The sequence below is a fragment of the Pomacea canaliculata genome, linkage group LG1 (genome assembly GCF_003073045.1).
Source record: "Pomacea canaliculata isolate SZHN2017 linkage group LG1, ASM307304v1, whole genome shotgun sequence".
Classification (NCBI taxonomy): domain Eukaryota; kingdom Metazoa; phylum Mollusca; class Gastropoda; order Architaenioglossa; family Ampullariidae; genus Pomacea; species Pomacea canaliculata.
The window spans coordinates 44,870,200-44,884,165 of record NC_037590.1 but is presented as its reverse complement, the minus strand read 5'-3'; the positions used below and the strand labels follow the sequence as shown (position 1 = coordinate 44,884,165).

At 40.4% G+C, this 13,966-nt stretch overlaps 2 protein-coding genes across 2 annotated transcripts in view; both read right to left on the bottom strand.

Moving 5' to 3' along the window:
• Nucleotides 1–605: 605 nt before the first annotated feature.
• On the bottom strand, nucleotides 606–4,329 carry LOC112558663. Its single transcript, XM_025229234.1, has 5 exons — nucleotides 4,197–4,329; nucleotides 3,386–3,603; nucleotides 3,050–3,264; nucleotides 1,812–1,994; nucleotides 606–1,038 (listed from the first exon to the last, which is right to left on the bottom strand). The coding sequence occupies exons 2-5, from the start codon at nucleotides 3,582–3,584 to the stop codon at nucleotides 1,006–1,008; spliced, it is 630 nt and encodes a 209-aa protein (XP_025085019.1). The 5' UTR covers nucleotides 3,585–3,603; nucleotides 4,197–4,329; the 3' UTR covers nucleotides 606–1,005.
• Nucleotides 4,330–4,656: 327 nt separating this feature from the next.
• The window catches only part of LOC112561557 (ankyrin repeat domain-containing protein 17-like), a 32,205-nt gene continuing 22,895 nt past the window's right edge, over nucleotides 4,657–13,966 (bottom strand). Inside the window, 15 exon segments of the mRNA XM_025234119.1 lie at nucleotides 4,657–6,312; nucleotides 7,451–7,597; nucleotides 7,964–8,080; nucleotides 8,412–8,514; nucleotides 8,735–9,223; nucleotides 9,685–9,803; nucleotides 10,299–10,507; nucleotides 10,755–10,951; nucleotides 11,357–11,594; nucleotides 11,783–11,890; nucleotides 12,263–12,368; nucleotides 12,583–12,725; nucleotides 13,025–13,170; nucleotides 13,388–13,538; nucleotides 13,745–13,942. Of these exon segments, the coding sequence (XP_025089904.1) occupies nucleotides 4,692–6,312; nucleotides 7,451–7,597; nucleotides 7,964–8,080; nucleotides 8,412–8,514; nucleotides 8,735–9,223; nucleotides 9,685–9,803; nucleotides 10,299–10,507; nucleotides 10,755–10,951; nucleotides 11,357–11,594; nucleotides 11,783–11,890; nucleotides 12,263–12,368; nucleotides 12,583–12,725; nucleotides 13,025–13,170; nucleotides 13,388–13,538; nucleotides 13,745–13,942 (4,092 nt within the window). The 3' untranslated portion in view covers nucleotides 4,657–4,691.

The following is a 13,966-nucleotide window of genomic DNA, read 5'->3' as shown; positions in this document are numbered from 1 at the left end:
ACATTCTGAAATTTAAAATTCAGTTTTGATGATATGACCCAGACAATATTATGATGATTTTAATAAGAGGCCATGAGGCCAAGGCAATAATAGCTGGTCCCTATTATTCAGTACATCAACAGCAACTTCTTGATAACTGCTTAAAGGGGGTGATAATTTTGATTGTCGGATGCCTGACTTTTTTTTCAAGTATTTGTACAAGTTTATTAGTCCAACATGCATTATTACACGAACTATGTACGTGATTAGATCAGCTGCATTTCTGGTTGTCCTGATCAATTTTTCTGTGACAAGCAGCAGGGCATTTGTTACTGAATATTAAAAAGTACAGGTGGCATTAATGTTCACAATATCTTAGCCACAACCTTGTGTTAATGGATCAGTTTTTAGGAGTGACATCATTGGAATGCAACTGTCTCAGGCCATAGCAACTGCTCCATCTATTTTTCACCATCGTTTCATACTTAATCAGATTATTGATGATTTCCTCTTAAAATGCTAAGTGCAACTGTAAAAATCATGGAATAGTTTTTGTCACTTTGTTTAACACACACACCCTCGCTTTTACTCATCACAAGTAATATTCATCACACAAAAACAATAAAATGCATCAAATTCATGTTTATTTATGCAATCTTTACATTCTTCCTTACTAGCAACAGGAAGGGTAGAACTAATAAGATCATTGCAAAGTGACTGGGGAAGGGGACGGGAAAAAAGAGGAGGGATTAGAGGGCAGAAATAAAATGACGCAAGCATGCTCAAAATATTTCTGCATGCTCTCATCAAGACTCTCAGACACAAAACCATGAAAGTAGCTATACCGTTCCCACTGCTCAAAAATTGCTTAAGCTCTGTTTGGCTTGAATCACCATTATCTAACCATGCCATCTGCTGGAACTTTCATAAGAAAAAGTATGCCCACATGGCATTTTATTGTATTTTGTTTTGTTATTTGTTTTTTGATAAAACTGGTTGACGTAGGAGCCCCCAAGACACCTCATTTTACATGTCAGTCCGACTCCAGTTCCGCCATGGCTGAAAAATAAAGCAGACAGAAATGTTATTCCTTGTTACAAATAATTTTACTGTACAAATACCTTTTATCTTTCCCTTTTGGAATATGAAAAAGTCACTTTACAAATAATTTTCCTTAAGGTAAGTTTCAAACATATAACCTCAGACAACTTGCAACTAATGTACATGATGCATCTCTTGTAGCATGGAAACTACTAGAACACATCTTTGTGTCTCCTAGGTTACTACATAAAAGCGACAAAAACAGATCCTTCAGTAAAAGAATGAAAGGTAAACAACACAAAAAATTATCTAAAAAGGTGTTAAGGGACAAAACGTACGATAATTTACCATGTCAAGCTATGAAAGTGTTAATACAGAGACAAGTGTTAATATAGACTTCTAAGATTTCTTGGTGGGGGGCGGGAAGGGAGAACTACAGCAACCCCAGTCAAAAGCAAGGCATATGCTACTTCCAGAAAAACCAAATCAGAAAGGAAGGCGATGGAAAGCATGCAATGTGTTAGCAAGATAAACAGTTTTACTACAGCACTTGCTGACATTCTTTTTTGTACCAATTTCTTCTTAACACCTTTGGCTTTTCAAACATTGCCACTGTTGTAACCCACTCAAACCAAGTCGTTTTTAGATCTGTGTGATGGCAGATGTTTCAAGACATTTGTGATACTTGCATTCAAGATCTATAACTGAAAAAAATGCGAAATATTTTTTGTAGGACATGGTGGGGCTGCTCACAGACCGCATGGCACACCAAGAAAGAGGGGAACAGCTACCTCGCCATCCCCTGCTTCGCTGGGACCAGTCTTGATGCCTTGGCTCCACATGGTAGGCAAACTGCCTCCGTGATCACCACCACCCCCACCACCGCCGCCCCGTGATGTGAAAATAGGCTGATGCTGAATGGGGAAGGGTCCTTGTAGCCCGTTGACAAACATGGGCAGCATCATCTGCTGACTCTGCAATCGCATGCCAGTGCCCAAGTGTCAGCAACGGGTCTTCGCTATCACTCTTTGTAGCAAGGTCAGCAAGAAAATTAATATGAACATCCCATCATGTTTGACATTAAGTTTCAGAGTTTAAAAAAAAAAAATTAGGAAAATTTGATCCGCACCCTGCTTTCTAAAACAGTTCAAGAGAATGAGATGAATAGGAGGGAACAGGTTAGAAAGAAACAGAATTAGAACAAAGCATAAAATGACACTTTGACCAAATGCCATCTGCTACTGTTATTTTGGTATGCTGGCCAATTTGGCAGTTTAGCAAAGGTCACAAAGCTGCAATGGACCCACATGCCTTTTTCTGTTATTTACTTCTTCATTTACTGCAAGCAACCAGTAGAAGATTAGCCATGCTGTAAAGAGCTGCTATCACACAATTTGCTAACGAGTACTTTTCATGCGTGATTAGTATACATCTTATGGAACAGCATCACTATTCACACAAACCACCTACTTACTCAAGAGGAATAAAAGGGGAGGGGCAAACTTATTTTTAGATTCTTTAGGTCGGTTATCATGTTGATGTGACAGAAATGTGCGGCAGTCTTCAGGTCAGATAAACACTGCACAACCAGTTTTGCATGTGCAATGGGTATTCTAGCTTGTTTCAGCAGCATCTAGATTACCTTGTCTTCTGGGAATAAATATCCTACCTCACCTTCATCACTCCAGTAATTGTGACTAAATGTGCCAGGCAGATGGCTTGGTCATGTGTTAATTTTCTAAATTTATAGGACGTCTAACCATCAACACATAGGACCACTGATTTAGCTGCCTCCTGGTGGACCAAAGAAACAAAAAGCCCCAAAAAGATGTTGACAGTAGGGTTAATTCCTTTGCCAGCCTGGCCACCTCATCACTTAGAATATTGATCACCTGATATGCCGTTCAAGAAATGTTTATTAATCACCTAAATAACATGGAAAACCAAGTCAAAATGAGAACAAGAAACAGCATGAATCCACTTTGATCTTTAGCTATGATGTATTTCCATCCAACACGATGTTGCTCACCTGCATTGTTGGGTCAAGAGAGCGGTCGGCTGGCCCTAGGGAGTCTGGAAAGGTTCCAACACTGTCTAAAGCAACACCGCTACCATGTCCTTCTCGTTGAAAGCTGTTAAGGTTGTATGCCATATTGCCTCCTGTCACTACCGAAGAAGTCATGACAGATGAAGGCAAGGGTGCTGCTGACATTTGTGGTGATGTGGAAGACATCCACTCTGTATCTGCAACATCCAGAATTTCCTGTTACCAGATGAAGAGTAAATAACTTTTATCAAAATTTAAGCTAAATATTGACTTAACAGACTGTTTACGTTGACACTGCTTCTCTTATATCACACTTACCAGAAGAAAAGCACCAGAGTTTGTTGCCAAATTCACCAACACCTCCAAACCCAGATGAGGCAGAACTCAAAGGCAGCTTGCGCTGGGCTCGCTCCCCTCCAATGGGTCGAGGTACACGACGATCCTCCAGGCCTTGTTTGTTGTCCAGCAATGGAGGTGTAAGGGGTGGCATTGGTGACCCAATGCTGGGTGGGTGCATGGGACCTGAAGAGCAGGGTCTGCAAAGATAATCCTCACTGCATACTTCTTGTTAAAGTTTTGAACACATACAGCACTTAAATGCATATACAGTAATCCCTCACCTACCATGGGGGTTATGTTTCAGAGACCCCCCGCAATAGGTGAAAATCCATGAAGTAGTGGCGTTGTATCTTTTATTTATCAATATATATTACGGATTTATAAACACCTCCCACACTCCTATAAATCTTTCCCACTCTCTTATTAAGCTTTCCCCACTTTTATCAACACTTCCTATGCTCTTAAACACTTTCTACACTCTTAAATCTACGTAATTTAAACATATAAAATTCTATATGGGTATTCACAACTTGAATGATTAAAATCACAAATATGATACAAATACCTATATACCACAAAATCCTGAGAAATATAGCGAAAACACCACAATATATTTTTTTTAAAAAAAAAAACCACCATGATACAGTGAAGCCGCAATAAGTGAACTGTGATACAGTGAGGGATTACTGTACATAGATTTTAAAAAAAAACATTGTAATAGCTGCTGTCCATTCCTGTCAACATACAAATCAGTCGACTCATTCTCCTCTTTTTGACAAAAGAAAGTCACCTGGTAGTGAAGGAGCACTCTGAGGACGGTGAGGGTTCCCTGGCATGGGAGACATGTTGCGCTGCATACCTTGTGGCATCATGAAACCACTGATAGGGCCTGGTCCTGGACCAACCCCAGGACTGCCTGCTCCTCCTCCTGGACCATCATGTTGCACCAGGTGATGTGGTCCAACAGGGCCAGCACTGGGGACCATTGGGACTGGCAGTGGCTGTCCCATGCCAGGGCTGGAGGAGCGCACAAGGGGAATTCTCCCGCCTGTCAGCTGCTGTACAAAATAGGACATGTGAGCAAGGTCCAGCTGGTCTAGTGCACCAGCGGTAGACCCTCCTGCTGCAGCCTGGGCAAACAGATTGGTTGACTGCGAAAGGGCTGTGGAGAAGGTCTGGGGATTCATCATTTGCATACTAAGCAGCTGCTGGTGAAGGGCATGCAGGGCGGCAGGAGAGAAGTTCATGCTTTGCTGAAGCTGCTGCTGCAGGGCTTGCAGATTATTCATTGTGGGCATACCAACTCCTCTATCTCCATCTCCAACACCGCACTGTTATTTCCACCTCCACCACCCATGCCATTTCCAAGATCACTCCCAACACGCCCATCTCCCATTCCTGAGGATGCAAAGCCATTCACAAGACTGGAAGGTGTGCTGACAATGCCAGAACCCATGACGCAAAAGTCGGGTGCATTAGGGTTTAGGGTGCTTTTGATTTCAGGCAATGTCATTGGCTGGTGAGGGGTACTATATTCTTCCTTTTGGTTGGAGCTGAGAGGATGGTGCAAGGGGGTCTGACTGAGCTGTTGTGGAACCAGTGGGTTGTGCTGTGAAGCCATATGGTCAAGCGAACTCATGTGGGGAGGATTATGGGGAGACATGCTGCCCCCATCGCTGGCAGGGTTCGGGAGACTTGGACGTGGAGGCATGCTCACTCCTGGTGGTAGTGATGGGCCTGGATAACACCCACCACCCAGTGGCAGCTGGAAATGCATGTTTGCAGATACACGATTGGCCTGTTCTGGACGCGACTGAGGGGAAGCAGTTCTAATGCCCATCTTGTAACCAGGAGCCTTGGCCTGAAGATTTGGATCAACCTCATTTCCAGGACCAGGCAGACCAGACGGTGGCTGTCCTGACAGGGGACTAGACTGGCTTGGAACTACTCCTGCTGCAGCAACACTAGCAAAGTTAAGCTTCTCCTCTTCCTTCTTATTGAGGAACTGGACAGTTACGTTGGAGAAAATTGTGCTCTCAAAGGGAGAGTAGTTGCCTGGAGAAGCCTGTGCAGCACTGGAAGTGACAGATGTAGTAGCAGGGCTAATGCTAGTGGAAACATGGCTAGACACTATTGGCAGAGGCTGGGGGTCTGAGCGAGTGGTGCCAGATCCTTGCCGCTGCAGCAGACGTATGGTGCTTGATCCAGGACGTCCTACAGTCTTGCTGCTGATGCTGGCACCAGTGACACCACTGGTGCTGGATGTCCCAATGTTGGTTGGTGTCTGCTGTCGGTCTGTGGAATTACGGCCTACGGTAACCACAGATGACTTGAGGGTTGGGTTGCTGATGTTGAAACTAGGCGGAGTGCTAGAACTTGTAGTGGGTGTGGCAGATCCAGCTCGGCGATGTGGTTCTGATGAGAACAACTGACGCGAAATACCCTTCTCTTGGTTGGCAGTGCCTGAAGTAAGGGAAGGCATGCTGGTGGATGATGAGGCATTACTAGATAACTGCTTCTGGGGGCTGCTGCGGCGTGGGGAGGCAGGTGTGCCTGAATTAGATTGCTGATTCTGCCAGACAGTAATTGGAGGTCCAGTTGTGCTGGAAGATAAACGCATGCCATTAAGTGCTGTGCTGGGGGTTGATGCTTGGCGATTGCTCTGCGACTTTCCTGATGTAGATGTCTTGCCTGAATGCTGGCCATTTCCACTCGTAGTAGTAGCAGAAGTAGTAGGCACAGAGAACATCCCAATAGCAAAGTCACCTATAGTAGCTGGTGTCTGCTGTATCTTCTCCACAGGTTTGCCCTTGGTCCTTGAAATGATCTCTGACAGGTCTTTGTCAGGTTCTTGTACTAAGGCATTGATCATTGCATGAGCCTGTCTAGTGGCCTCAGCAGAACCCCTGAAAGTCACAAGAGTTCATTGTCAACAGCCCCCAAAACAGCCACAGAAGATAACTCGCCACAAACTGTAGCAACATTTACAAACATCACAAACTAATGTAAACAATAGGTAGATGGTTAATGCAAATTATAATAAAACAAATAAATGAAGGTATCAAAGCTAATAATCCCCTACAACCAAGGTGGGAAATCTTTTATCCTCCAAGGGCCATTATAATGGCTATAACATCACTTGTGGTATGTACTAAATTGTCTACTTAATTTGGTCAAACTATAGATTCACCACCACGCACTTTTGCAACTCTACAATCCTAGCCTTCCTGACACTGCTGTCCTTTGAATTACCATAATCCACCTTTTGTATTAAAGTTCATAAAAACTGTGCCTTGCCACTATGAAAAGTTTAACAACACAATTTGTACGGAGTCTGTAAAACATGTTTATAATTAGAATGTTTCTAGAGAAGACAGTTTAGAGTAACAAAAAATTCACAATTTTCTATTTGTGAAAGTACATTAATAATAATGACCATTCAGTATGCACAAACCTCCTCCTGATGAAGGAGTTCATGGCATTTACAAAGTGTTTACACAAATGCTACACATTTATTGGATGAACAAACATGGTTGAAAAACGCTATTTACTTTCCACTGACATCAAACGAGAAGCGGTCTACTCTCGGTTTGAGTAAAGGTCATATGCATGCATAATTCTATAAAATCATTCATATAGATCACAGGCAGCCCATGAGAAGCATGCATGTCTATATGGTCATATACTTAAACGTGTCCTGTCTATTCCATAATGGATCACTTTGTGTGCCCCTCAAAATTTGCTATTGTTATTACTCAATTAACATACATTTACGTTGCTAAGAAAAAGTTTACAAATTTCATGAAATCTATGGCTGTGTTGGTGGGCTGGAGGAAATTATTTTGTGGGTCATATATCGGACATTCTCCACCCTTGACCTACAATATTTCTTTCATCTGAATTAGATCTTTAAAAGCTTTTAAAAAAAAGGTGCATAAATATAAATTCATAAAATCTAAAGCAGATAGTACTGTTTACAACCAATAAAATCAAATCCTGTATTAAAAGGTTCTGCATGAGGGGCATATCAGGTGGAACACTTACTTGATCATGATGAAGCGATCCCCAGACCCTTTCGGCTTCTCCACTTCTACGTGAGCTCCAGATGTTTCTCTTATGGCATTTATATTGCAACCTCCTCGACCTATCACACGACTGATGGCATTTGCTGGTACTTGAACTTTTTTGGATCTGTTGATACAAATGCTTCTCATATTGAATATACATGAATCATTAACCTAAATACAAGTCTTAACATTCAAGTTAAATAAAAAAAACATATCTAACTTACTGGTACCAGCCTGATAATTGTGAACATGTTCATTCTTACTGGTTGCTTAGCAGCAAATACTTTGTTGAAAGTCTTGGTGGCAAATGCTACTCCCAAATTTCTGGACATGGCTGGAATCTAGCCCACAAGATTCCCCAACCAAATGTGACTGGCAACCGATCTTGCTCTCAATTTAATCAATGAATAATCAAGACTTACGCAGTTGAGTAAGAAAATGCTTCTCAGAACATAAAGCTAGCAAAAAAGTGCCAAGCATCTTAACTTACTTTCTTGTGACCTCCTTCCATCCTTCATCCTTACGCTGACCCTTACGAGGACTTGTACCAAGTGGAGACAACTTAGGGGCCAGATTAGAGTCCCGCTCCACCAGGCACATGCTGTCGCTATTACAAAAGCCACTTCTGTTAACATTTTAGAATAACCAATAAAATTTCAACTCTCCAAAGAATAGCTCCTAATATTGAAAAAAAGACTGCTGGCTGACAACATCCCCAAACATTGATTCGTAAAGCTGGTTGCTTCAGTTTTGGTTGCCCCACAAAGCATTTAAACCTTAAATCCTTTCCTTTCCTCCAAAACCCTCTAAAATGTTAAACAAAAAATTAAAAGCAAAATAAAAAAAATTTAGGTCACATAATGCACTGACTTTTAATATTAGCAACTCCACTAAGCCTCTCAAACTGAAAGCATAACATGGCATTGAGTGAAACTCACCTTGCAGCAATTTTGACTTTATCCAGATTTCTCCCTAGTTTGTCTACATCTTTGTAAGTGACTTTTCCAGACACAGATCCAAAATCATCCAGGTCTCCTACTCCTAGGAGGGGAAAAAATCCAATATGCATGAATATTAAACCTAGCAAAGCAACAAATAAGTGAACTGTTTGGGGATAAGAAGTGATCACAAAGAGGTCAAGAGTGGAGGGAGGGGCTATGAAAGGGGAAAATAATTCCAAAAATGCACAAAAACTTAGATCCTGGATTTTAGAAAATTTACAATTAGTGGAACAGCAGGGAAAAGTCAGTACAGTACATACTGTTTTTGCCACTAGGAGGTGGCTGCTTAATGATGTCATTTTTCTTGCACTTGGAACTGTTAGTGTTGTTGTTAGAGTTGCTGCTGGTGAATGTATTAGAGCTTGAGCTGTTGTTTCCAGCAATGGAATACAAGCCCAGCTTCCCTCCAGCATTGGTCATCATGGCTATTGTAACAGCCAAGCTGGTAGCCATGGATACTGATACAGATGCTGGAGGAGAGGAAGGAGAAGGCAAGTGGTTTCTTTTCAGCTCCATTCCCTCTATTTTCTCTTTGCGGTTACGCCGATTCTTCTTCAATTCCGTAGCGGAGGAAGAGTTGGAAATAGTGGAAGAGATAGACTGGGAATTTGTAGATGAAGTAATAGCGTTGCCAGGTGGAGTAAGAGCTGGGCCTGTTGAGGAAGATGATGATGACGACAAAGATGGAGACAACTTTATCATGTTAGGTCTGGTACTCTTGGCTTCTGTGTTCTTCACCAGTGTCGTGCCTGCATAAAAAATACAAAGGTAGACTGCTGTACAAAACCTATTTAAATACAAATTTACTAACATTTTATATGCCCTGTCTAACGCTATTCTTGAAGGTTTGATGAACTACTATATTTGATAAAATGAAGGTGATGCTTCAGCACACCAATTTCACAGTGGTGTGCACATACCACTTAATTATGCTCCAAAAATGTTCTCAGTAATTTAATAAATACGGAAAATTATACAAAAGCACTGTTGTATTCAACAACCAAATCATTGTTAACTTTGAACATTTAATTCCCCCCCCCCCTTTTTTCCAAATTCTAAAACACGTCACTTCAAATCTCCATTGAATGTGAGTAAATCACGAGCTGAGTATCTGGAAGTAAATTCTTTAACATGAACTTCAGATAACATCTTCTTCTGCAATCTGAGGTGTGTTAAGACATTTAGAAGACCAGTAACAAATTCTCATTACCTATGGTAGAAGTTACAGTTGCAGATGGAGGTCCCACTTCTACTTGATCATCATATTCATCATCATCATTATCTTCCAGATGGTTTTCAGTCCCTTCTGGCTCTGGAGATGAGTTTTTACTGTTAAAAGACAGAAGATAAAAATTCTTTTGTCAAATGATTGTATAAATATTAACAAAACGAAAGGGAAAAAAGCAAAATACTTATTTAAATTAGGCATGAACATCACCATCTCGGTACACTTCAACCATATATCAACTTTCATAAACACAAAAGCAGACGCTTATTTCTTATGTTTACATAATTAAATACAAAAATAAAAAGGACTCACAGCTGCAACAAATAGCTAACACTACTCATTAATATAAAAATACAAAATTTTATACTGTACTTATAAAATGTCCTGGATCATGCACAAAAACTATTTCTGATCAAAACTAAATTCAGGCTAAAATGTTAAGAATAAAAATATGTAACAAACATAAAAAAATGCAGAAATTTCACTCAGATAAGAGTACTTTTACACTAGGGAATGAGATGCTCAAATTACGCTACAAAATAAATTGTGTGAAAAAATAATTATTGTTGCAAAAAAAAAAAACTCCAACTACATACTCTTTATCCTTCTCCTTCAACTTCTCTCGTTTTTTAGCTTTTCTCCTTTCACGTCGCTTTGCAGCCTGAAGACGGCGATGCTCTTCCACCTGACGTTCTTTGTCAATTTCAAGCAACAGGCTAGTGGCATTCTTATTGGCTTCTGCTGCTTGCCGATCTTTGGCAGTGACAATTATGTCCATACACTGCTGGCATTTCTTCTGCAATTCCTGTGGTAATCATTTTATTCTTTATAGTCTGATAAAGCTAAGCATCATAAAAAGGACTTCCTGAAAAGAGTTTAATATTACACACAAAAGAACTGATCAAGTTATAAACTGTTGGTGCACATCCAAGTCGCATGAAGAACATACTATGAGGAAGTCTTGACATACATATTTTTGCACAATACCATGCCATGACATCTTTCCACTGAATAAATAAACCAGAGAGAGGGGGGAGAGAGAAAAGGCTTACCTTATCAGTTACTGTGGCAATAAACCGCTGAAGTTCAGCATCAGAAGGAAACTGTGTAACATGTTTAACTTTCCATTTGACAACTTTTACATGTCCCTTCCGAAAAGCTGCCATGAGGCAGGAAACTTTGCGGTTGTCCTGGCTATCAACATCAGCCCCAGCTGACACCAGCAGCTGCACCACATCCAGGTGGCCACCTGTTATGTCCATGTTATGTATACTCTTAGGTGTTTTTTCAAAGTGTGTCGGGGTGGGGGGTTGAGGTCAGGGAATGGAAAAATAGGAAACTAAAATATTGCACACTTTAATCACTTATAATCACCATTAATTCTTTTTGAAGTTCTCTTGCTGTAGATAATTTTACTTCGGCTGCCAAGTTTTAAACTTTATTTTCAGTAAGTACTCTGAATTATGGGCTCAAGTTAAAATGGTATAACCACAATCAGATTATTCTTCATGATTTAAGTGCAAAAGAAATCATGTTTTTCACGTAAGTTTTTTTTCCCTTGAACTTATAGGTGTCGTATTAAGATCAAACAAAGTGATCGACTACCTTATCATACAAAAGCTAGTTGATTCCAATACAGACAATATTCACCCACCATTGCAAGCTAGCCATAAGGGAGAGTTTCCTTTTTTATTCTTCACATCAACAGCGGCGCCACGATGTAGCAGAAGTTCCACAAAGCGGTAGTGACCTTTATCGGCAGCAATAGTTAGAGCTGTGTCCCTTGATGATGGGACAGGTGCAGCATTAACATCTGCTCCCTTATCAAGCAGAACACGCCCCACTTCAACATAACCACCTGATGCCGCCTCCATCAGAGGGGTGAGCCCAGTCTGGGAGTAAAGTGAGAAATTATCTAACTTTAAACGAAACAGAATATGGCCAACACAACCAAAAATGTATCAAATGCTGTAGAAAAAATTTTCTTTTCCAAATGGGCACCCCAAAATCTAAGGAATGCAATTTATTTCTGCTCTTTATTAACGAAAAGAACACAAAATAACCAATACATAAAGATTACCTTTGCACGATGTTCAATGTTTGCCTTTCGGTCCACCAGCAGACTAACTACTTCATGGCGACCTTGAAAACAGGCAAGAGTCAAGGCTGTATTGCGATTGGTTTCGATCTGAAACAGTAAATCAAATAATAAGCTAAACAAGAACGAAGACAAGGTCATCTTTTTTTTTTTTTTATTCACAGTACCAAAAATTTTCCTTACTGATATAAGACATTCCTTGTAACAATGTGTTCTGTTCTCTATTTTTTTCTCAAAAAGTTAGTACGCTCGTGGAAAGTAGTTATGAATGACTGCATGATGGTGGTTGTGATCTACGTATATTATGAGCGTGTGATGTCAGTGAGGAATGTAGTGAGACTGAAAAGCTCAGTAAGATGTCTATACACATAGCTGCCCAGGTGATTTTGCCAATGTCAGGCATTCAAAAACAAAGCATGCCAGTCAGTCAAATGCATAAAATATCATCTAAAGACTCTTTACCTGGGCATTTATATCGCTGCCCATGTCTAAAAGCAGCTTCACAGCAGCAGTGTGCCCATTCATTGCTGCCAACATCAATGGTGATATTCCCAACTTGCTTCCAGTTCTGCAATTATTATCATAAACAAAATTCTGCTGCATTTTCATCATTCTTCAAATGTAATGAGAAAAAAATATGGGCAATAACCAACCAGTCTCACACTAAGCATCAACAATCTCTCAAAAAACATCGTCCTTTTTTGTTCCAAAATATACAAAATGAAAAGATCAGCAACACAGACTGAGAAACCTTGATTTATCTTTGAAAGAGTGATACCAACCTGGAATTGATCTCTGCCCCATGAGACAAGAGAAGCTTAATGATGTTGACATAACCCCCAGAGGCTGCCAAACTAAGGGGAGTATAATCAGAAACATTCCGATGCTCTTTGTTAGCGCCTTTCGTTAGTAACAGTTCCACCACCTGAAAGATTTTTTTTTAAAAAGTACCATTTTTAATTCTACCATTTTAATTTAGCAAAAGGAAAAAGCATTACAAAATCACATAATTTCATTCATGTCTTCTTAATAATGAGAAGATTTAGCATAAAAAAATACATTAAAGAAATGAGGGCATATTCCTGTCCTCAATACTATTCTTTTTTTAGTCTCAAACAAATGACCAAAATTTTTTTTCAACACAAAAATAGAACATCCCCTACTCTGCCTCCACATATACACAAAATAAGCAGTGCAAAGAGTTTCACATAAAAGTTGCTTCACCTCATATCTTCCCCCTGAACAAGCCAGGGATAGTGGAGTATCCTTAGTCCTCTCTGACTGGGCTTCAATCTCGGCACCATGTTCTAAAAGGATCTCAACCACATCCACATGTCCAGCGGTGGCAGCCAGAATCAATGGGGTAAAGCCTGCCAAGAACCAAGACAAAAACATGATTCTCTACTGGTTTTAGATTAAGAAACAATTTATCAGAATGTCTTCATGTCTTGCACTTTTTTGGCATGCTGATGTTGCTCAGTATTCAACATGTATGTTTTTTAATGCCTCTTTCAGATATCAAAAACAGCATTTAATAAACAAACTGTGGGTCACTTCAGTGTTATTTTCACACAAAAAAACTCTCACCTTTCTTATCCCGATGTTCAATGTCAGCACCTTTGGCAAGAAGCAGACTCACAAGCTCAGCATGGCCACCAGCACATGCTAGGGTCAAGGCTGTGTCATGATTACTTTCAGTTTGGGAATCTACATCAACAGATGTAGGATACAGGGCACCCTGAAACATTAATGGTCATGATCAACCATACTGAGGTATTTAATTGGTTTTTTTTTGTTTTGTTTTTTTTAAAAAAACACTCTATGTTATAAAAGAACAGTTTTTATCATTCCATGCACCCCAACACAACACACAAAAAAAATTACCCACAACTGTAAAAGCATTCAACTAAAGGTGTAAATGTATTGATATAAAGAGACTCATACCTGACTCTTGTCACTGATCACACCCGCAGCTTCACCACCACCGGTGCTGCCCACCACAGAAGGACTAGTGACTGCACTTGCTGCATTTGTTCCTGGAGCCTGTTTGAGAAGTTGGTGTTGCAGTAACTGGGCCTGCTGAGTTTGCTGAATTAACTGAGCCCTTTCTTGATGCGTCAAGAGTGCTGGCTGAGGTGGCTGCTGTCAGCATGTGGGCAATGACCA

Bases quoted from the DNA above. Each gene is read 5' to 3' on its own strand.
- LOC112558663 (XM_025229234.1), bottom strand. From the start codon at position 3,584: ATGCACCCACCCAGCATTGGGTCACCAATGCCACCCCTTACACCTCCA. The intron at 3,265-3,385 runs GTAAGTGTGATA...TGGATGTTGCAG, and splicing joins ACTCTGGTGCTTTTCTTCTG to ATACAGAGTGGATGTCTTCC. The intron at 1,039-1,811 runs GTAGCTGTTCCC...TTTATTTTTCAG, and splicing joins GCGAAGCAGGGGATGGCGAG to CCATGGCGGAACTGGAGTCG.